A 20,391-nucleotide genomic window follows, 5' to 3' on the forward strand; every position below is an offset into this window, starting at 1 on the left:
ACCCAGCGCCGACTGAAGCCCATCTACCGCTGGAAACAGAGCAACCCAGCGCCGCTTGATGCCCAGCGACCGCTAGAACCGAAGCTGGAGTCCAGCAACCGCTGAGATGCTTGATGCTCAAAGCACCAGCGTTCATTGGTCTCGAGCGAGCGCTGGACAGAAGAGAGGTGAAAGAATCCACAGAATTCATCAAAATCCATATAGTTTTAAAATTCATCAAAATCCATATAGTTTTAAAATTCACAGATTTTTGGATACCTAACGAGTTTTTAAGACTTTTTAAAATTCATGTTGAATACCTCTAATTTTTTTAAAAAATTTAAATATTTGAATTAAATACCCCGAACTTTTAAAGTTCAAAAATATCCTACATACTCTACAACCAATACATCACCTTATGCTAAGTAAAAATCACAGTACTAAATGTTTTCCAATTTCTTGGACGCAATCTTGATGCTAAAACAATGCTGCCGTTTGAATGTTGAGCCAATTTTTTGGCGTGCCACGTTGGACTTTTATCGTCAGAAATTAAATTCTAAAACATAATTATTAATTAAATTTTAATTTAATAGTTCGGATATTTAATTGTCTTGTTTTAGATCAGAACGTATTAAAAGGGCAATAAATCGGATTCTTCCCCCTTAAATTAAAAGACGATGTATCCAATTATTTAATTATGGAATAAATATAGCATAAATATTTCCCAATAGATAAGCTGCGGAATTGGTAACGTCACTTCCAAGTTGTATGATAAAATAAAAGTAAACTGTTAAACACCGAATTCTTTATTTATTACACATTTCGAGAAATTGACGAACACAAGTCCACCATTATCTGCAAAAAGAAATAAAAAAACTATATAAAAACTCATTTCATTCCCTTCAAATTCCCGCAATACAAATACAAACACAATTCCCAGCATCATCATTCATCACCATGGAAAAGGCGAATTTCAGAACCCAGATTCTAACCAGGCACCTCCAAAATCACGGCGTCGCCGCCGCCTCCGGCGCCGTATCGCGCTCGCCGTGCCTCAGCTACGCGCCGCCGGAGGCCTCGGAGCGGCCGCCTTCGTTCGACGTGAGCTCGATGCGGAAATTGATGGACGGCCACAATTTGGGGGAGAGGGATTGGCTGTTCAGCCTAATGCTGAAGAGCAAGCTGTTCAACCCGAAATCGAGGGGTGGGAGAGTCTTCGTGGCGCCCGATTACAACCAGTCGATGGAGCAGCAGCGGGAGATGACGATGAAGAGGATTCAGTATCTGCTGGATCACGGCGTCTTCGAGGGGTGGATGACGGCCAAGGGATTCGAAGCTGAGATGCGGAAGCTCGCGCTTTTGGAGGTTATCGAGATCTTCGATCACTCTCTCGCGATCAAAATTGGCGTCCACTTCTTTTTGTGGTATATTTCTCTGCTTTTCGCTAAATGTTGGTTTTGCTTTAAGATTGGATTGCTTGAGCAAATTAATAGTGTATAGATTAATGAACTATGACCAAATTCTGGCTTTGCACGCTACAAAATAGATCTGCAAATAAAATACCGCATTTTCAACTGATTCTGATTTTGCGACTGGAATCAGATTACTACCAAATTGATGCCGACATGTATGTCGGCATCAATTTGGGGGTAAACTGGTTCCGAACGCAAACTCAGAATCAATGAAAGGTACAATAATTTCTAGACATAATCTTTTCGTGGCGTGCAATATTAGAATTTGATCAAAGTTCGTTAATTTCTAGACATAATCTTTTGTAGAACTAGTATCACTATAGTGAACTTGTTTGAAGTCTGGAGATTTAGTTTTCGAATGATTTTGTTATGATTGATCTGATTGGTATGCTTTCTTCATTCGTTTCTTCTAGATGAGAAATTGTTTGTGAGATTTTTGTATGTGTTGGTGGTTCAGGGGTGGTGCGATCCAGTTTTTCGGTACAAAAAGGCACCATGAGAAGTGGCTGCGCGCCACGGAAACTTACTTGATGAAGGGCTGCTTTGCAATGACAGAGTTGGGACATGGAAGTAATGTATGTAGAATATTGATTGATTTTGGATTGGTTATTTTGAAATCTTGAGGCACTCGGCTTCTCATGTGTTCAGGTTCGAGGCATTGAGACGATCACCACGTACGATCCTAGCACCGAAGAGTTTGTCATCAACACTCCCTGCGAATCAGCTCAGAAGTACTGGATCGGTGGAGCAGCTAACGTACTAATCCCATTCCAAACTCTTGTGTTACTGATTGCTTTTGAATTGCACTGTTTATACCTATAACCTAACAAGGTCTTCGATGAATGATGTTGCAGCACGCAACGCACACAGTGGTCTTCTCGCAGCTCAACATCGAGGGCAAGAACGAGGGTGTCCATGCTTTCATCACCCAGATCAGAGATGCAGATGGTAACGTCTGCCCCAATATTCGGATCGCTGACTGTGGACACAAGATTGGCTTGAATGGTGTTGACAACGGGCGAATATGGTAAAAGAATCCCCCTTCAGATTCTGTTGGATATGAGTTATATATCTGTCTCAGACCTTGGCACTCTGTATCTTCTTCAGGTTTGATAACGTCCGCATACCCAGGGAAAGTATATTGAACTCGGTTGCTGACGTTTCTTCCGATGGAAAATATCTGAGTGCGATAAAGGATCCCGACCAGGTTAGGGCCGATAAGTTCGTGTTATGTCAGTCATTCGGTCTAAATACCGCATGCTAATTGCCTGATCTTTCTTTAAAAGGTTCGTTCACGCCATCAACGAACCTCTGCTTCGTAGTTGTCCGATTCTTGTGCTGAATCTCTCATTGACATCACTTGGCTTTGAATAGTGTGAATGTGTGATGTGGTGATCTAGATAATTTTTTTCGAGTAACACGTGAAAACCGACGTATACTATATTGACGACTGACGAGCATCAATACGTGCAGAGGTTTGGTGCATTCATGGCGCCTTTGACATCCGGACGCGTTACAATAGCAGTCAGTGCCATTTACATGGCAAAGGTGACTTCTATGAGTAGTTTCCATTTAGTTCTAACTCTAAGTATAGGTCTCTCTTTCTAGCTGTTTGCACCTGTTTTCTCTTCAAGTAACTTGATGGCTTGCCTTTCTTTCAACAGATGAGTTTAGCTATTGCCATAAGATATTCATTGACGAGGAGAGCATTCTCTGTTACACCCGACGGTGCTGAAGTTCTTCTGCTCGATTACCCTAGTCATCAGCGCCGCCTTCTGCCTCTTCTGGCAAAAACGTCGGTTGTTTCGTGTTGTTTTTGTTTTTGTTTTTGTTCGTAACCAATGTATGCTTTCCATCGCATCACGATCTTCTTGTTTCGGGTGCTGCAGATATGCTATGAGCTTCGCTGGCAACTACTTGAAACTGCTATACGTGCGGAGGACCCCTCAGCTGATCAAAACGCTTCACGTAGTCTCCAGCGGATTCAAGGCGGCACTCACGTGGCACAACATGCGAACTCTTCAGGAGTGCCGTGAGGCGTGTGGAGGGCAAGGGTTGAAGACAGAGAACCGTATCGGTCAGCTGAAAGGCGAATACGACGTGCAATCTACTTTCGAGGGCGACAACAATGTCCTTATGCAACAGGTATATTATAGTTAGCAACCCACACACCACACTCTTACAACCTCGTCGTTAGCTGTCTGAATCTGAGGGGAAATCATCTGTTGCAGGTTAGCAAGGCACTGTTAGCAGAGTACGTCGCGACGAAAAGGAAAAACATACCGTTTAAAGAGTTAGGATTGGAACACATGAACAAATCTTGCCCTACGATTCCCTCTCAACTGTCAGCTTCCACAGTGCATAGCTCCCAGTTTCAGGTCTAGACAAATGCTTCTTCCAAAAAGGTTAATTTTGAAGCATTGCAAAGTCTTAACTATTCAACTGTTCATCCGTAACAGAATGATATCTTCTGTCTGAGAGAAAGAGACCTATTAAACCGCTTTGCTGCTGAAGTCTCAAGATACCAAGCTCAGGGAGAAAGCAAAGAGTCTGCTTTTATCGCGGTATTGATTGATTTAGCAAACACGAACTGAATCTCAAATTTCGATTCTGTCTCTAACCCGTGGTATGTATCTTACTTCTGCAGAGTTATCAGCTCGCCGAAGATCTGGGCAGAGCCTTCACGGACCGTGCAATCTTGCAGACTTTCATGGAAGCTGAGAACAGTGTGACAGACGCGTCCTTGAAGGTGCGTCTAAGTTAACTTGACTATAGAAATTCATGTTCGTGTAAAATCTGTGCGGACCCTAAATTTGTTCGTCAACGATGCAGAACGTGTTGAGCCTCATGAGGTCCATGTACGTTATGGTGACGTTGGATGAAGATCCTGCGTTTCTCCGGTATGGCTACTTAACAACGGAGAATGCTGCGACAGTGAGGAAAGAAGTTGCAAACCTTTGCAGTGAGATCCGGCCGCACGCGCTCGCCTTGGTTACTTCTTTCGGCATCCCTGATGCTTTTCTAAGCCCTATTGCCTTCGACTGGGTTGCAGCGAATTCTTGGTCGGCGTCTCAAGACTAGGTTAGACCTGCGATTCACTTCCTCTGCGATGCTTATTGTTCGAATCGAGACTATATATATCTGTAAAACTATCCATGAGACTGAATAAAAGGAGTGTTGAAGTGTTCGAAGATTTTATTTTCTTAACTCTCGTAATCAAAGGACTCACAAGGAAAAATTATCCATTTATTTGAAACTAAATACTAAAACTCAGAAAAGTTTTGCTTGTTGTTATAGTTACTAGAGCCCTACACAAAATTCTTTATACGATGCCTCGAACTGGTCAGCTTATCTCGAGACTGCAAAATCGGGAAAGATAAAACTTTATACATAAAAGGGCATAGCAGAAACATTGCATTCAGACTTACTTCGCTTAAACCATATCTCAAGGCGATCGAGCATCTTTTGGCTTGTCATCAGTTTCTTTCGCGTGCCTCAAGTTGAAAACGCTACTCATGCCTCGTTCTTTTACAAGCTGCTCGACTTCTAACATTCTACGCTTCAGCTGCTCGAGCTCTTTGACTAGCTCTTCATCTTGTTGCCTCAAAACCTGGCGTGTTAGACGAAAATCAGTAAATGTTCCACAAAATAAACGATGGTTGTAAAGATAGGTTGCAATTTTCTACATCATCCCAACTGAAGTAAAGCATTGCACAGTTCGCTCAAATTAGTATAGAAAGCTAATAAATAAGCTCCAGCATCTTCAACTCTTGCATGTTTGCGCACAGAAAATTGAAGGAGATTATCGAGACAAACCTCTAATTCCTGCTTGCGCATTTCCTCTTTTCTAGCTTCTGACCTGGAACTTCGTTGCACCTCAAAAATTAGAGCAACGCCTGCAACCTAATACGAACCAATACAAGACTCCCATTACCGGTTCGGATATTTGAGAGGGAGGCAATGGTAATAGAGCTACAAACATATTAAGACATTCATATGCAAGATACACAAACACAGATCCTATTAATTACTTAGCCTAATTTCACTCAAAATTCTTTTGAGATACCGTGAACACGAAAAACTCGCCCACAAGGTCTGCAGCAGCTTGAACAGCTTTTTCTTCATTTAGAGGACGAATTTCGACATCTGTTGCACGCCCATATATACGCCTTTGCAAAGTTGTGGTGAAGCGATGGTTAGCCTGTTAAACCAATCCATCCTTTAGAATTTAAGAATCATACTATGATAATAAGAAATAAGAGGCATTAGCACCATCTACAGTGTTTGAAAAGTCGGAGCTAGTAGGCTTTAAAACTTATAAAAGAATGTTTCGTACTTTTCTAGCATTATTCACAATCAAGCACTAGAAGAATTTGGATCACAATGAATAACCATGAAACAAAAGCGATGAGCTCTACATATGATTCTGATGATAACAGTTCTGACTGGTATAGGAATGTGATGAATGTCTAATACTGAGGATGGTAAAGTCAAAAACAAAAGTATAAGCAATTCCTTAACAAAAGTTCCACACATGATATGAACCATCTTTGAAAATTCGAACTACACAATCACAGCTTAATATTGCAGAGACATGTGTGGTAATTTTCTACCTGTGCATTGTAATGACATTCTAATATCATAGATTAAGGATATGTTTTAGAATCTCTGCCTTGAAACTTAAGATGTTCCTTAACTTTGAACGCTGTATAAACTGTAATTGCAAGGAATCCTCGTATATGAGCAAAGAATCCAATGACATCACATCTCAAGAATCGAGTACTGTTTGCAAGAATGGTACGAGGGGTTGAAGTAGGAGATGGATCAAAAAACAGCAACAACAATTTAGAGGGGAAAATATCAGTACCCGTGAAGGCTTCTAACACCCCCACTGATCGGGACCTAATCCCACCAAACACACATCTGCTTCGCAATATTCAGTATCAAAATTCCAACTAGAAGAAATATATATTTAATTCATAGTGGTAAAACAAAAGGAAAGTTTATACTAGCAACGACATTAACTTCCCGATGTTTCAAAACCAGGTTACACAGTTCATCCCTTCCTGTCTATGAAAATTGCCTCATTCCCTTTGAAACACCATAAGCAACAAACTGTATATGCTACCTTACTAGGTTATGCTAAACATCAATGTAAATTCGACATGAAAAACAGAACATCAGCCGTCATATGGAGAAGAAGCATTCATGGATAAGATTAGTCAAGCAAATAAGACCAGTGATGAAAAAATTGATGCATAACTGTTGATCAATCCACTCAATCCAAATCCAAGACCATTTAGATCAATGTGGTGAGATAAATAGTAAACTGGTTCATACTATTCTAAATTTGTTCCATCACGCAAGATCACCCACAGCTGAGATAAGCTATGAATTGGACGCATTATCCCCAGAAAAACAAAAATCCAAACATGAATTGGCCAAACATTCCATCTAAACAACATTTTTCAAATAAGGATCATCAAAATTTCTTAAACCTAATCAATTCTAGTTCTCTACTCGAGCAATCGATTCCTTCCTCTAACAGAACTGAATTATGAAACAAATCCCTAAATTCAACTCAACGGTAGCATCATAGTCCACAAGCCCTAAACAAAATCACGTGTTTCGTAGCGTCGTCGTAAAATGTTAAACCTGAGCAATGTTGATGATGGATTGCCGGAATCTGGGGTGCAATCCGGCCTCTTTCTTTATGCGATTTCCGATGGGTTTGCAGAGTGTTTTCAGCGCAAGCGTCCCGAGCTTGAAAACCGGCAAAATCATTCCACTAAGCTGTGTCGAACACCAGGTGTTTGATGTTTTGCCTCACTAAGAATTTGGCATTTCCACTTTATTAACAGAAGTAAAGAAAGAAAGCGACATTTCAACACCCAAATGCTTTAAATCGAGTTGGGAATAAGGTTTTACATTTATGAATGTTTAACACTTTTCCAAAATCGGTATTTCAAAAATCACATGGAAACTAAGGCAACTTAATTGATAAGACGTTTTCTTTTCATATCAATAGATCCGGAGTTCGAATCATTTAAAATTTTAAATAAATATTGGTCAGTATATTTAACATATATTCTTTACAATTCTAACCATGGCTCTGACTCCTTATGTGACGAACTTTGGGAGGCATTCTCACATGCTCGCAAGCACGTGGTGCTCGATTTCTTTCATGCCCGTCGAAATGCTAATAGAGCAGCGCGTGCATTGGCTCGTTTAGCTTTTTCTTTTTAGAATATAATGACCTGGAAGTCGAGTTTCCCTTCCTGACTTTTAGATATTGCCTTTTCCGAGTTATCTTAATATAAACGTCGTTTTTTCCTCAAATAAAAACTTGCAGTCGAATGTGGCATTACATCATCAAAATGATGTTATTTTACTTATGCAAAAAATATAATAAAAAAATAGAAATTAATTCGAAGCTTGGCATTGATTATACACCTCTTAAAATTTATTGTGCAATTTATATATGTAGTAATTTAACCTGCACAATAGAGTATGTATATAGATAATTAGAATTAGTCCACAAGCTTGTAATAGTTAACTTTTATTCATATCAAATATTATCGCACCTTATATCATACCGTATATTACGTGAGCCCTTAATGTAATCATAAAAATATCTAATTGATCATTTTCAATACCAGAATTCTTTTGAAAAGATATAAAAAAATTAAGAAATTAATATTTGGTAGCTGATCACTTTTTCTAAAGCTCAAAAACGTACACATCCGAATTTGCAGGACTGAAATTTTTTATAACTGTTCTAAAATGTTTAGGTATAAAAAACTTAAATGAGCAAAACTGTGGAACATATAATTAATCTCATCCCAATAAATCTAGAGTACGAATAATCTAAATGAAGATTTTTTTAAATTTTTAATTTTTTTGGAAATTTAGAACCTATATGAAGATATTTAATGGGTTAACATTTAACAATTGAAACTTAAAGTAAAGTAAAAAGAGAAGGGCCCCACGAAAATTTCATAAACTCATTAAAAAAAGAGAGAAAAACAAAGGAGACGAAACCAATGAAAAAGGGAAATGGTGATATAACTAACAACACCACAGCACCGATGTATCCTACCGACATCGTGTGAGTTGTATTTTTATTTATTCAGTTATTTGGTCCGATTTATATCAGTTGGATTGTTAATTTGAATTTTAATTATTTTATTATAATATATATTCAATTTCTTATATGTATCTTGTAATTTAAAAAAAATTATATAAAACTGCTAGAAAGATAAAGGGTTGATGGCGTTGTCAGATTTAATTAGGACACATTTTGCGTGATTTTAACCGCATCGGTCAGCATTTATTAGCCACATCAGTTAGTTATAAGCCACGTAAGATTAAAATATTATGCATGTGGCCGGATATTGTTCCCATAGTTAAAATAAAAAATAATTAAAAGTTTAAATATTTACACGTATAATATTTTATTAGAGATTAAAATCAGAATATAACCAAAGTTCGTAGTGTTACATACATACTCTTTTCTTAGAGGTTAAAATAAGAATATAGTACTCAAAGTTCATGATTTTATATGCTAGTATTAAACAAAGATAAATAATTTTTTGAAAAAAATAACCTTCATGAGGTGCACGTGATTCTCTTTCAGTGGTGTCTGCCCTCGAGACAAGAGATTGGTGATTTAAACCTCACCTCTCACACAATAATTTTATTGAAAATGACCCACCATATAAAAGTAAAATAAAATGAATCAGATATATATATATATATAGGGAGCCTTTGTCAGATTAAGTTGCATTTTATCTGTAATACTAGTATTCATTTATGGTAGTTGATTATGATTAAATAATATGTGTATTGTATTGGGTGCCAATCAATTACATCTTGACGCATAACGATAAAAAACCTTAAACTTTTTTTTTGAGACGATAAAAAACCTTAAACTTAGGCCCTGTTTGATATGGGTTTATAGGTAGGATAAATTAAATTAATATAGGTATGTGATGTTTGATATCATGTTCTATTAATGTGGTCAACTCCTACTTAATCCTACTTCTACATGCTATTTTGTGGGAATAACCCATACTAATAATCCGGCCTCCCCCCTCGGATAACTTTAATACTGCGAAGTTGGATAAAAATTCTGCTACCCTTTCTCACGCATATCGATGCAAATGCCCAAGTAATGGTGGACATACATGATATTTTTAAAATTATATGAGGATAGTTTTGGTATTAGATAATATAATCCAACATAATCCTATGCAAATCAAACACAATATAGGATTAAGTAGTCATGATATCAAACACCCATAAAATAATATAAATCCACACTAATCCACACTAATTTCTCAAGATAATTTTAATCCTAATCAATCCTAAACTGCAAATCAAACGGCCCCTTAATATACATAAAATTGTTGGTTCAAAAGTTCCCATGTACCTAGTTAGTATCATATTTATTTCTCTCTTGAGAGTTGACGAGACATAATATAAGTTGGAATAAAATTCAGTTTCACCTAACTCACAAGTAAGAAGTAACAACCATTTTGCATTTATATAACAATAAATCTATGCAGCCACGTTGTTGTGGCAACCCACAAACTAATATAATAATCACGCATGCACGAGAGAAGCTAAAAACACTCAACCCCACGCCATTTTCTAAGTTAATTAATTGGTATATTAATACTCCCAAAATCAATTTGTCATTTCCATTTATCTGCCCAACTTGAGACGACAAAGTGATTAGTGAGTCATGCTTAATTAATCTCATCTCATTAAACAAACTTATCCTGGCCAGCTTTTGTTGACTCAAAGAAACATAGTTAATCTCTCTTTTTAATTACAACATTAATTTACCCTCCATACTATTAGATCAACACACACAGTACAATTATTCTCTCTTCTGCCAAATCTACGACAAGACATGATTGATTTTCATGCCACATCTCATATTTTACTCGATTAGATAATAATTATATAATAATTCATTCCTCCCGTAAAACTTGAGTAAAACTTGAGCAGTACTTTTTTTGAATTGTCACGCATAATTTGAGCATTTTTTTTACATAATAATTTCTTTTTTTACTAGTAATTCTTTAAAATTTGTATCGAAAAAAAAATGATCAAACTTCGCAACGAAGGGAATATTTAACAGTAACACACACGATAACATACACTAATATGAATGATGTGGCATAAAAGAACAAACGAGACGGCTGAAAATAGCATAACTGCCAAACAAGATTCGAGCACAGTGTTTTTCACTCGAGACAAAAATGTTGGAAGCAAAGAGAAAAAAGAAGGAATCTTTCAATTCACAGTTTTGTATATTCAATGGCAAATATGTATACATATAGTATAGAGTGATCACCATTGATCAAATTATATTAACACTATTTGTAAGCTATGGATTGGATATGGACACTATGTGTTGGTTTCTTGGTACCGTTCGTGGTCCTTCTCCACTACCGGCGGCAACGGGCGGGCTCGAGCGCGTCCCGGCTGCCCCCGGGCCCACGGGGGTGGCCGGTGTTCGGCAACATGTTCGAGCTCGGCCCGATGCCGCACAAAACTATAGCCGGTTTGAGCCGAGAGCACGGCCCGGTCGTGTGGCTCAGGATCGGCTCGATCGACACGATGGTCGTGCAGACGGCCGCGGCCGCGGCCGACCTCTTCAAGAACCACGACGCGAGCTTCGTCGAGCGCACGATCACGGAGGTCATGCGGGCCCACGGCTTCGACCGGGCGGCCGTGTCGCTCTCGCCCCCGGGCCCCTACTGGCGCGCGATGAAGCGGATGATGACGGCGGAGATGCTGGTGCAGAAGCGGATCGGCGAGTCGGAGGCGGTCCGACGGCGCTGCGTCGGCGAGATGGTGGGGTGGATCGGGCGGGAGGCCGGGAAGGGCAATGCAGTTAGGGCGAGTCGAACATGCGACGGGGGTGGGGTCCACGTGGCGAGGTTCGTGTTCCTGGCGTCGTTCAACATGCTGGCGAACCTGATGCTGTCGCAGGATCTGGTCAGCCCCGACGCGGAGGAGGGGTCGGAATTCTTCGCCGCCATGATCGAGCTCATGAGCTGCTCCGGCCAGCCCAACATCGTCGATTTGTTCCCCTGCCTCAGGTGGCTCGATCCTCAAGGCTTGCGGCGGAAGATTGATCGCGGAATGGGGAAGACGTTGAAGATCGTCGCCGGATTCGTCGAGAAACGGATTAGAGAGAAGAAATCAAACCCTAATTCGAAAAAGGATTTCCTAGAGGTGCTTCTAGAATACCGCGGAAACGGCGAGGATGAATCCGATCAAATCTCCGATCACCAACTCCACATTATCATCATGGTAAAAAAAAAAATTAAAAGGCAAACCTTAATTTAACAATTTATCGAGAATTAATTGATAGAAATTACCGCAGGAAGTGTTCCTCGCCGGATCGGAGACGACGAGCAGCACGATCGAGTGGGCGATGGTGGAGCTGCTGAGCCACCCGGAGGCGATGGCGGCGGCGAGGAGCGAGCTCGCGCGCGTCGTCGGAGAGGGCAAGAGATTCGAGGAAGCGCACATCGACGATCTCCCGTACCTGCAGGCGGTGATGAAGGAGACGCTCCGGCTGCATCCGCCGATCCCCTTCCTGGTGCCGCGGCGGGCGGTTCGAGAGGTCAATTTCATGGGGTACCAAATCCCTAAAAACACGCAGCTGTTCGTGAACGCGTGGGCGATCGGGCGGGACCCGCAGCGCTGGGAGGAGGCGGCGGCGTTCAAGCCGGAGAGGTTTTTGGGGTCGGGGAGGGATTACAAGGGGCAGAATTTCGAGCTGATCCCGTTCGGCGCGGGGCGGAGGATCTGCGCCGGGATCCCGCTGGCGCACCGGATGCTGCACCTGGTGCTGGAGAATCTGCTGCACGAGTTCGAGTGGGGAGTGGATGAGGTCGGGAGGAAGGCGATGATGGATGAGAGGGAGAGGATGGGAGTCACGGTGAGGAAACTGGTGCCGCTCATGGCCACGCCGCGGAGGTGCTCGGCGTAATGCCTCACTGCCCTTGCTGTTGAAGGCGGCAGCTGCTTTTTATGTGATGTTTTGAATTTTGGGATTTTGTGTTTGGAGAAATTTTTAGTCTCAGTATTTGTAGATTGATTATAATTGGCACCTTTTCATAATATTTCCCTATAATACTTTGTGTTATCTCCATAAATTATAGTAGTGATATCAATTTTACATAAATTCGTCATTTTTTATGCTAACAAATAGATATTCAAGATCTTATTACTATTATAAAATACAAAGGATTATTATTAAATTACAGCTCGAACTTTAAACTTTAGAAACATGTACATTCTATTTATCTCGATTAATTTTCATGTAACGTAAGACTATTACCATCAGTGACTTTCCTTCAATCCACTCCTCAATTAAAATATTTATTTTTCTCTCGTTTACATATACAATTCAATCTTCATCTTGTTTTTACTATCATTTGTGACATTCACGTGATGTAACTTTCATCTTATTTCTACTCTCATTAATATTTAAAAATTATATATATAATTAAGTGGCACTCAATAATGAGATTGTGCCACATAGCCATGCCTTTTTCTTGACATTGAAGCTGCTGGCCAACCAATGTCACACATTTATGGGACTTTTACATTTATTTTTTTAATTTACAAATTTTATCTTATATGGGTAATAATCACATGAATGTCACCAATGAGAATGGTACAAGAGAGTTTTAAATTCTATAAGCACATCGGCTTAATTTGGCCAGGAATTTTAACTTGGCATATTTAAAATTGGAGATAATTATAAGCTATATCTATAATATTTTAAAATTCAACTGAAATATTACAATGAATCAAAGTTCGAGCTATAATTTAAATATATCTCAAACATAAATAATAAATTATACTGAAATAATAGTTTTATACTTTTATATGTTCAAATTTGTTCACGATCTAACCAATCAAATAATGTCAATTAAAACAGTTTGTAAGCTCTAAAAATAAGCTTAGAGAATATATAATATCTCCAAAAATAAATTCATCCACCCTAACTTATTTTATCATAATCTTATATGTAACTATTATTTTATAAATATTGTTCAATTATAATTTTTATTTTCATCATATACCTCTCAAATTCATCTCTATTCGATTTTCTCTCTCTAACTAAAAATTATTTCTATAGCTTATAAATTCAATTATTATTTAAACACTAATTTTTTAAAAAAATTATTTTATAACTTTTAAAACATCTTATAAATTTTAAGAGCTTAATTATAAATTTTTAAAAATAAGCTTAGCCAAACAAAGTCTAAATCGGAGACATATGCAGGTAATTTAAAAGCCCAACTGTTGCATAAAGTATTGAATCATGAGAGACAGAGTCTAACAGCAAATGGACTGGGCCTAAAAGCCCGGCCCGTTTTAATGGGAATTAGGGGCGTCTCGTATATAGCCCATGTACGAGTTAACCCATTGCAACATTAGTTGTTTCGAAATTGTAAAGTGGGTGAAAATTCATTCATTAATTGGTAATTAACATGTTTTATATCTAAAATTGATGCCTCACTATGGTGTCATATATATACTTTTTAGTTTTTTACCATTTTCTTTCTTCAATTTTAATTTATTACTCACTTCGTTTCACTTGACTTAGCATAGTACATTTTTTTTTATTGTCTCAACTTGACCTATTTCCTTTTGGGACAATCAATTTTCACTAGAACAAATATGTACTCACATACATTTACACTATAATTTTCTTCTTCTAAACATTTGTAACCTCGAGCACAGCCCCTTCTGCGCGACTCCGTTCTGCTCGACTGGCACGACGAAGACAGTGTGAAAATACTGAAGAAATGCAGAGAAGCAATAGGCAGCAGCAGCAATGAGAGTGCCGGGAAGGTGATGATCATCGACATCGTTTTGAACAACCATGGAGGTGCCAATATGGCGACGAAAGAACAACTCCTCTACGACGCCGCGATGTTTACGTATCTCAACGGAAAAGTAGGCGACGAGAAAGAATGGGCATCGATGTTCGCTGACGCTGGATTCAGCAGCTACAACATCACTCTCTCTGAGGTTTATCCCTTACTAGTATAAGAAAAGTTCATGACTCATGTCATGTAATAAAGAAAGTATCTATGATTATTGTATCATTTCATAATAAAAGCACGAGATGGAACTTTGATGTCATTGCGATCGAAATAGACTGTTAATTTAGATGACAACCAACAGGAATACTGAGACTGAGACAAATTATGAAGTTCAAACATAGGCCATAAAATGACAAGGATGCAGTATGATAGTTCAATTAAAACAGAAGGCCTTCAACTCTCTATCCATCATCAGACGTAGTTTCTGAAATCTCAACTCGGAGACTAGTCACGTTCGCTGATTGCAGTCAGGTGCTCGTCGATTTCGTCAGTCGACAGAACTTTGAAAAGTTGATCCTCTTTCCTCACAACACCAACCTGCCGGAGGTAAAAGTTGTGAAGCAGAGCGTTTTAACACATTTTCAAGAATTAAAACATGCTATATTCAAACCACGCAACTAGAAGATTACCTCGATCTCACTGGCCTTGAAATCCTCCTGTAGAACAGATTGCAGGGCTGAAATGGCAGTCTGCAAAGAGAAAATTTGAAAAATCATTTAGTCATATATAATTACATACTCATGCAATTATCATTCCCCTCTTACGCAGCTCGGATGTAAAATAACATTTTTCTACCAAGCACAACGATTCTCTAGTTTCAAACCAACATTTAGCATCTGGAGTTAAGACACTTCTCAAATTTCTGTTATTTCATTTTTCAATGAAAATTAAGTTAAAAGACTCGAGAAGACTTCTTGTGCACTTGTCGAAACAACATAATCTTGATCGACTATGTTTCATTTCATCGAGTTGTCAAACCAAAAATATCTATAATAACACAAGATTGCTTGATATACATTAACCTTTTAATTTTGTACTCTAAAACCAAAAGGAAATCAAAGCAATGTAAATTGAAGAAGTAGCAGTTTTCTGTGTAAGGTTTAAAAAGTTTGGTTGAACTGGGAGGAGATATAGCTGGAGCTGAATATGTTATTCAAAAACTACCTCTAAAGTTTTGCTGTAAGATGTGTACAGTTGAAAATTAGTACCAACCACATTATCCATGTAATGGTGTACCAAACAAGAAAGGAATTTACAGACGGAGATATATCTTATACTATAAGACCTAATATTTTTGAAGGGTGTATCCCTAGCAATTACCATCTCAAAATAGGCAATCCTCTCAATTAGACACTCATTAGTCATTACACACCAAAGAAAAGAAGAAACAAGTTCATGAACGTTTTTGTCTTCCTGCCAACGAATCTTAATTCTCCCAATACAAAATCAAATAATAGTGCAGATTTTTAATGTGTTTCACCAAAAAACAATATATGTTACTATGCATACTTAAACAACGAAATCAAGATGCTGTTGCCATCAATTACAAGAGGTACATCTACATAATGCATTACGTTTTACCTGCACAGTTTCCTCATAGGTGAACTCAGGGTCATTTTTCATCTTCTTCTCCAAGAAGTTAATAGCCTCTTGCTCTTTCCCTCCAGCACTTGTTGCCTATCAGAATTTATTTATACTATCAAAAAAATGAGATACAATATTTCTCATTAAAAAGTCTAGAGAATGTGTGCAACATACAGAAGTGAAGGAAATTCAATAAAAACATATGATTTGAGACAACAATATCAGCATTCAGAAAATGACATTAAAATTAGATTGTTAAGATTTTAAAAAATTGACAACAGATACAGAGACGGGAACTTCCTAACTACCTTATGACCAAAAAAGTGACCAGCAGGATCACACTTGAAAAGCTGAGGACCTTTCTCTTCATCGATACCCAATATCATGGCAACTTTATACAAAAAATGAAGCGAGTTAATGAAGATAAACATATAACATGAAGCACAAACACTGGAAAGACTCATTAAGGATGAGACAAGCAACAGACCTACACCAAGTGGTCTCATGTAGGCATGCTGGGTGTATACCTGAGACTTGTCCGCAATCCTGCATTATAAAGGTGACTAACATTACTACTGAAAACACATGTATTTCAGCATTCAACACTTGACACTATCTTAAAAGCAAATAGGAATATTACAAACACAGCTGGACACTATCTCTTGTACAGTTTTCAAACAACTACATAATTTACATCCACAAAACTATATCAAAAGAAAAATTGTGTGGAAACTATGAATCACTTGAGTCAGAGACTGCAATGAAAATAAAATACAACAATCATAAACTACCATACCATCGTGCCAATACATCAACAGGCATTTCATAACCATATCTAAAGCGAAACTCAGCAGCCTCATTCCTTGCTTGTTGCACCAAAGTCCTTGCATCAGCTGTACAGAAGGGGAACAAATTGAAATCAATTTTCATTAAATACAAGTCAAGGAATGCAAAGTCTTCCACACATTAAATGTAGTTTGCAGCACAAGCTTGTAAATTTATACTTAACCAAATACTTTTTGAACTGCTTTACAAAATCAAAGCTTATTAACCAGAAGATTACTAATAACAGCACAACTTACACAGACAAATCTCAGTTCTTACTGAATATAATGAATACATACACCATCCCAGCTAATGAAACAATTAGCCACGAAAACATAGACAAAAGCAAACAAATCACCTGTCATTCCAGTAGCCAACAAACCAAGGTACTTGGTAATGGGAAACAAAAGCGTGACGCTTGTCTGATCTAAGAGCTTGTCCTGGTCACACAACATTCAATATTCAAAACTCAACCCACAATATAAACTAAATAAAAAGACAAATCATCACACAGACAAAAAAACCCCCACCGGCACTTTCTTCTGAGTAACGACACATACTGAGTCCTTCCCGCGGACGCCAATCGAGGTGACTCCGGCGGCCTTAACGGCCTTGAAGGCATATTCTGCACAAATTAGGGCAACAGAAACTCATAAACCCTAAATTATAATAATCCGCCGAGAAATGCAAATGGACAACCACAGTTGAGCCAAAATTAGGGCATTCGATTGAGGGGAAATTAGCGAAAACATATTTCTTAGAAGTAGAATGCTTACCGACTTGATAAAGCCGGCCTTCCGGAGAGAAGATCGTAATGTGACGATCGTATCCGCCTCCACTTCCGCGGCTCATTCTTCAAATTTTTTTCTGCTAAGATTTGGCGGTTTTTTCACGAAATCGGAAGATTTTGTTTCAAAATTTTCGTTTCCTCAAATGAATTAGATTTGATTTGTAATTTTGGAGAGATGGGGGAGAGTGTGTTTCTGGGTTTATACTTTATACCACATGAAGAAGAAAGCTTTGTGCACAAGACAGGAAGAAAGAAATATGACTAGAAAGACCGAAATAACCCCGTCCGTGCGGGGAAATTTTAATTTTAATTTTCTTAAAGAAAAGGAAAATTTAATTTTCAATGTCTGGATTGTATTTTTTACTCTTTTTTTTTTCCCCTTTTTTGTTAGAACAAGAAATTTCATTCTCAATTAATACTTTGAAAATTATTTTGAAGTAATTTTGCAATCCACAAAAGAAAAAAGTAAAAAATAAATAAAAAATAAAAAAACACAACCCTTATGAAATGGATTTTTGAAGTTCAAAGTTTTGGGCATGTTTGGGCAATTTTGTAGTTTTATGGGTTGGGCTCGACCATGTTGAGGGGTAAAATCAAGCAATGTAGATTTATTGGCCCAATTTGATCTGAAAAAAGAATATTGTACAAAAAAATTGGATCAATAGTATAGGGCTAGTCCAATTTGTTTTTGGGTCAAATAGGTATTTAACTCGAAAATAACTTGGGCCAAACTTGTATGGACTTGCTCACTAACTAGATCAAGGCAAACCATTTTTGACAACTCTATTTAAATGTGAAATAATAACAAATTATTACAAGAACCACAAACTTATTGAATTAGTATAAGCGTGTAATAGTATATTTTGAGTTGTTACATGCTTTTCCACTTACACATTTTTACTATTATTATATACTTTTGTGAAAAAAGTGTGTAACAATATAAAATACACTATTACACACTTTTCGCTTCTAGACAGTGTGTAAAAGTGAATTTTACGTTGTTACACACTAAAATTGTATTTTGATCAGAAATATTATTATTTCTGTATTTTTATTTGTATTGCTAGAGTATCCTATGACTAAAAGGTTTTGGCTATATTAGGATGTTACCTCTTATTTTAAGTAAGTCGATGTATAAAGTGAGTTGGGCCTATTATTGATGGTAGGCTTAGAGTGGAGAGAGGCGAGGTGATGGGATGAGGGAAGCTTTGTCGTGTTAATCCTTATGTGTGGACTGAATGGTGAAATTTTATGATCGATCTATTTATTTTCGGGTGTAATTATTTTAGAATAAAAACCATTATCTTATGCGACAAATGCAACACACTGTAGCTCATAATCTCGCGCAATTTGCGCGCTCTTGTCAGCAACCTGTCTGTTGGATTGCTGATTTTCCCCGATGGCTCCGTGATTTGCTATCGGTGGACTATCCTTAATATATGAGTTCGTCTTGAGTTTCAAAAAAAAAATACTTATACAACATCGTACATTTTATTGCCAATAATTAATTCATTAGTTTCATTGCGTTGTTATCATATGTTAATTTCTCGTTGACATATATAGCATGCATTATTAATCAAGATATAACATCGCTCTAATAATGAAATAGACGACTTCATTCTATTTACGCATTAGATTAACCAAGATTAATTAGATTATTCAAAACTAATAGCAAGTCAAAAGTCATATTATTATATAATGCATTATATATGCATGAGCTGCCCTGCATGTGAATTTCCTTCAACTAGATCCAATATAAATTTAAAAAAATCCCCCAACACAGAAGCTCCTTTACACGAATCGGTGAAAACCCCAAATCAAATAAGAATCGAATAAAAAAAAAAAAAACACGATCAAATTCAAAAAAAAACAAAAAAACATTGTAGTTTGATTTCTCCCCCAACTTATGACGATACCAATCCCATGCACACCAACCAAATCGCCATCCCCACGCCCACCCTCGCGGCGCCGCTGCCCGCGGGGTTGGACGTAGACGGCGCCGTCGCGCCGTCCGCGGCCCCACCGCCGCTCTTGGATCCGTCGGCGGCGGGAGCCTTCGACGGCGCCTCGGCGGCGTCGAAGAAGCGCGGCAGGAGGACCTTGTCCACCTGGTAGACCGCCAGGGGGAAGTCCTTCCGCAGCGCGTTGTAGACGGGGGCGACGACGGCGCCGGTGGAGACGTTGACCTGGTTGTTCTGGCCGGTGAAGTTGAGGCCGAAGTCGCCGCCGGGCTGGCCGAAGGTGAGGGTGCGGACGGGGTTGCTGACGGAGAGGAGGTCGGTGAGGGAGTAGAATTTCGGGCAGATGTGGTTCTGCACCAGCTGCACCTGCTGCTGCGGCGTGAGGTCGTTGAGGGCCCCCGGCGGGAGGTTCTGGAAGGCGTTGTCGGTCGGGGCGAAGAGCGTCATGCCGTCGTGGGAGTTGTTGACCTGGTTGTTGAGCTGGTCGCCGGCCTGGGTGATGTTGAGGAAGTGGATGAACCGAGTGTACTGCCCGGCCTTCTCGAGGATCGCGGTCACGTTGATGGGGCCCGCGGGGGCGGGGCCCGGGGCGGACTGGGCGGAGGCGGAGGCGGCGAGGAGGAGGGGGAGGAGGAGGAGGAAGGAGCGCGGCGCCATTGTGGTGGTGGTGGTGGGGGTGAGTGAGGGTGGTGGTGGGGGTTTTTATGGGTTTTATGTATGGGGGGGATAAGAGATGGGGAAGTTGGACTTTGTTGGAATGAGCTGGCTTGCTTGGCTCATCCAAGATATGAATGATAAAGTCTTAAAGACATATATTATTGAAATTTAGCCTGCATGTAAATACAAGATCCAAT

At 39.0% G+C, this 20,391-nt stretch overlaps 6 protein-coding genes across 8 annotated transcripts; 3 read left to right on the plus strand and 3 right to left on the minus strand.

Moving 5' to 3' along the window:
- Nucleotides 1-688: 688 nt before the first annotated feature.
- LOC131009183 (OPA3-like protein) lies at nucleotides 689-7,436 on the minus strand. 3 transcript variants are annotated; one of them, XM_057936433.1, is made up of 5 exons: nucleotides 7,107-7,436; nucleotides 5,518-5,652; nucleotides 5,268-5,354; nucleotides 4,880-5,061; nucleotides 689-834 (listed from the first exon to the last, which is right to left on the minus strand). In XM_057936433.1, the coding sequence occupies exons 1-4, from the start codon at nucleotides 7,233-7,235 to the stop codon at nucleotides 4,897-4,899; spliced, it is 516 nt and encodes a 171-aa protein (XP_057792416.1). In that variant the 5' UTR covers nucleotides 7,236-7,436; the 3' UTR covers nucleotides 689-834; nucleotides 4,880-4,896. The 3 variants fall into 3 exon arrangements, with proteins under 3 accessions (XP_057792416.1, XP_057792415.1, XP_057792414.1); XM_057936432.1 differs by lacking the exon at nucleotides 689-834 and adding an exon at nucleotides 4,627-4,810; XM_057936431.1 differs by lacking the exon at nucleotides 689-834 and having other exon boundaries at nucleotides 4,627-5,061.
- LOC131009182 (acyl-coenzyme A oxidase 3, peroxisomal-like) lies at nucleotides 828-4,658 on the plus strand. The gene is made up of 12 exons (XM_057936430.1): nucleotides 828-1,403; nucleotides 1,909-2,026; nucleotides 2,100-2,207; nucleotides 2,306-2,478; nucleotides 2,559-2,658; nucleotides 2,925-2,999; nucleotides 3,116-3,246; nucleotides 3,341-3,596; nucleotides 3,683-3,829; nucleotides 3,911-4,015; nucleotides 4,099-4,200; nucleotides 4,284-4,658. Exons 1-12 carry the CDS (start codon nucleotides 937-939, stop codon nucleotides 4,530-4,532), a joined length of 2,031 nt encoding a protein of 676 aa, XP_057792413.1. The 5' UTR covers nucleotides 828-936; the 3' UTR covers nucleotides 4,533-4,658.
- Nucleotides 7,437-10,612: 3,176 nt separating the features above from the next.
- Nucleotides 10,613-12,609, plus strand: LOC131009184 (cytochrome P450 76A1-like). Its single transcript, XM_057936434.1, has 2 exons — nucleotides 10,613-11,780; nucleotides 11,854-12,609. Exons 1-2 carry the CDS (start codon nucleotides 10,851-10,853, stop codon nucleotides 12,463-12,465), a joined length of 1,542 nt encoding a protein of 513 aa, XP_057792417.1. The 5' UTR covers nucleotides 10,613-10,850; the 3' UTR covers nucleotides 12,466-12,609.
- A 1,155-nt stretch (nucleotides 12,610-13,764) lies between these two features.
- LOC131009968 (probable O-methyltransferase 3) lies at nucleotides 13,765-14,543 on the plus strand. The gene is made up of 2 exons (XM_057937364.1): nucleotides 13,765-13,770; nucleotides 14,232-14,543. The coding sequence occupies exons 1-2, from the start codon at nucleotides 13,765-13,767 to the stop codon at nucleotides 14,541-14,543; spliced, it is 318 nt and encodes a 105-aa protein (XP_057793347.1).
- A 74-nt stretch (nucleotides 14,544-14,617) lies between these two features.
- Nucleotides 14,618-17,915, minus strand: LOC131009185 (proteasome subunit alpha type-6). Its single transcript, XM_057936435.1, has 9 exons — nucleotides 17,563-17,915; nucleotides 17,317-17,411; nucleotides 17,145-17,226; nucleotides 16,758-16,854; nucleotides 16,449-16,507; nucleotides 16,270-16,352; nucleotides 15,959-16,054; nucleotides 15,007-15,066; nucleotides 14,618-14,914 (listed from the first exon to the last, which is right to left on the minus strand). Exons 1-9 carry the CDS (start codon nucleotides 17,636-17,638, stop codon nucleotides 14,822-14,824), a joined length of 741 nt encoding a protein of 246 aa, XP_057792418.1. The 5' UTR covers nucleotides 17,639-17,915; the 3' UTR covers nucleotides 14,618-14,821.
- A 1,395-nt stretch (nucleotides 17,916-19,310) lies between these two features.
- On the minus strand, nucleotides 19,311-20,364 carry LOC131009186 (fasciclin-like arabinogalactan protein 9). Its single transcript, XM_057936436.1, has one exon. The coding sequence runs from the start codon at nucleotides 20,192-20,194 to the stop codon at nucleotides 19,481-19,483; it is 714 nt and encodes a 237-aa protein (XP_057792419.1). The 5' UTR covers nucleotides 20,195-20,364; the 3' UTR covers nucleotides 19,311-19,480.
- Nucleotides 20,365-20,391: the final 27 nt, after the last annotated feature.

Source organism: Salvia miltiorrhiza, chromosome 2 (assembly GCF_028751815.1).
Source record: "Salvia miltiorrhiza cultivar Shanhuang (shh) chromosome 2, IMPLAD_Smil_shh, whole genome shotgun sequence".
Lineage (NCBI taxonomy): Eukaryota > Viridiplantae > Streptophyta > Magnoliopsida > Lamiales > Lamiaceae > Salvia > Salvia miltiorrhiza.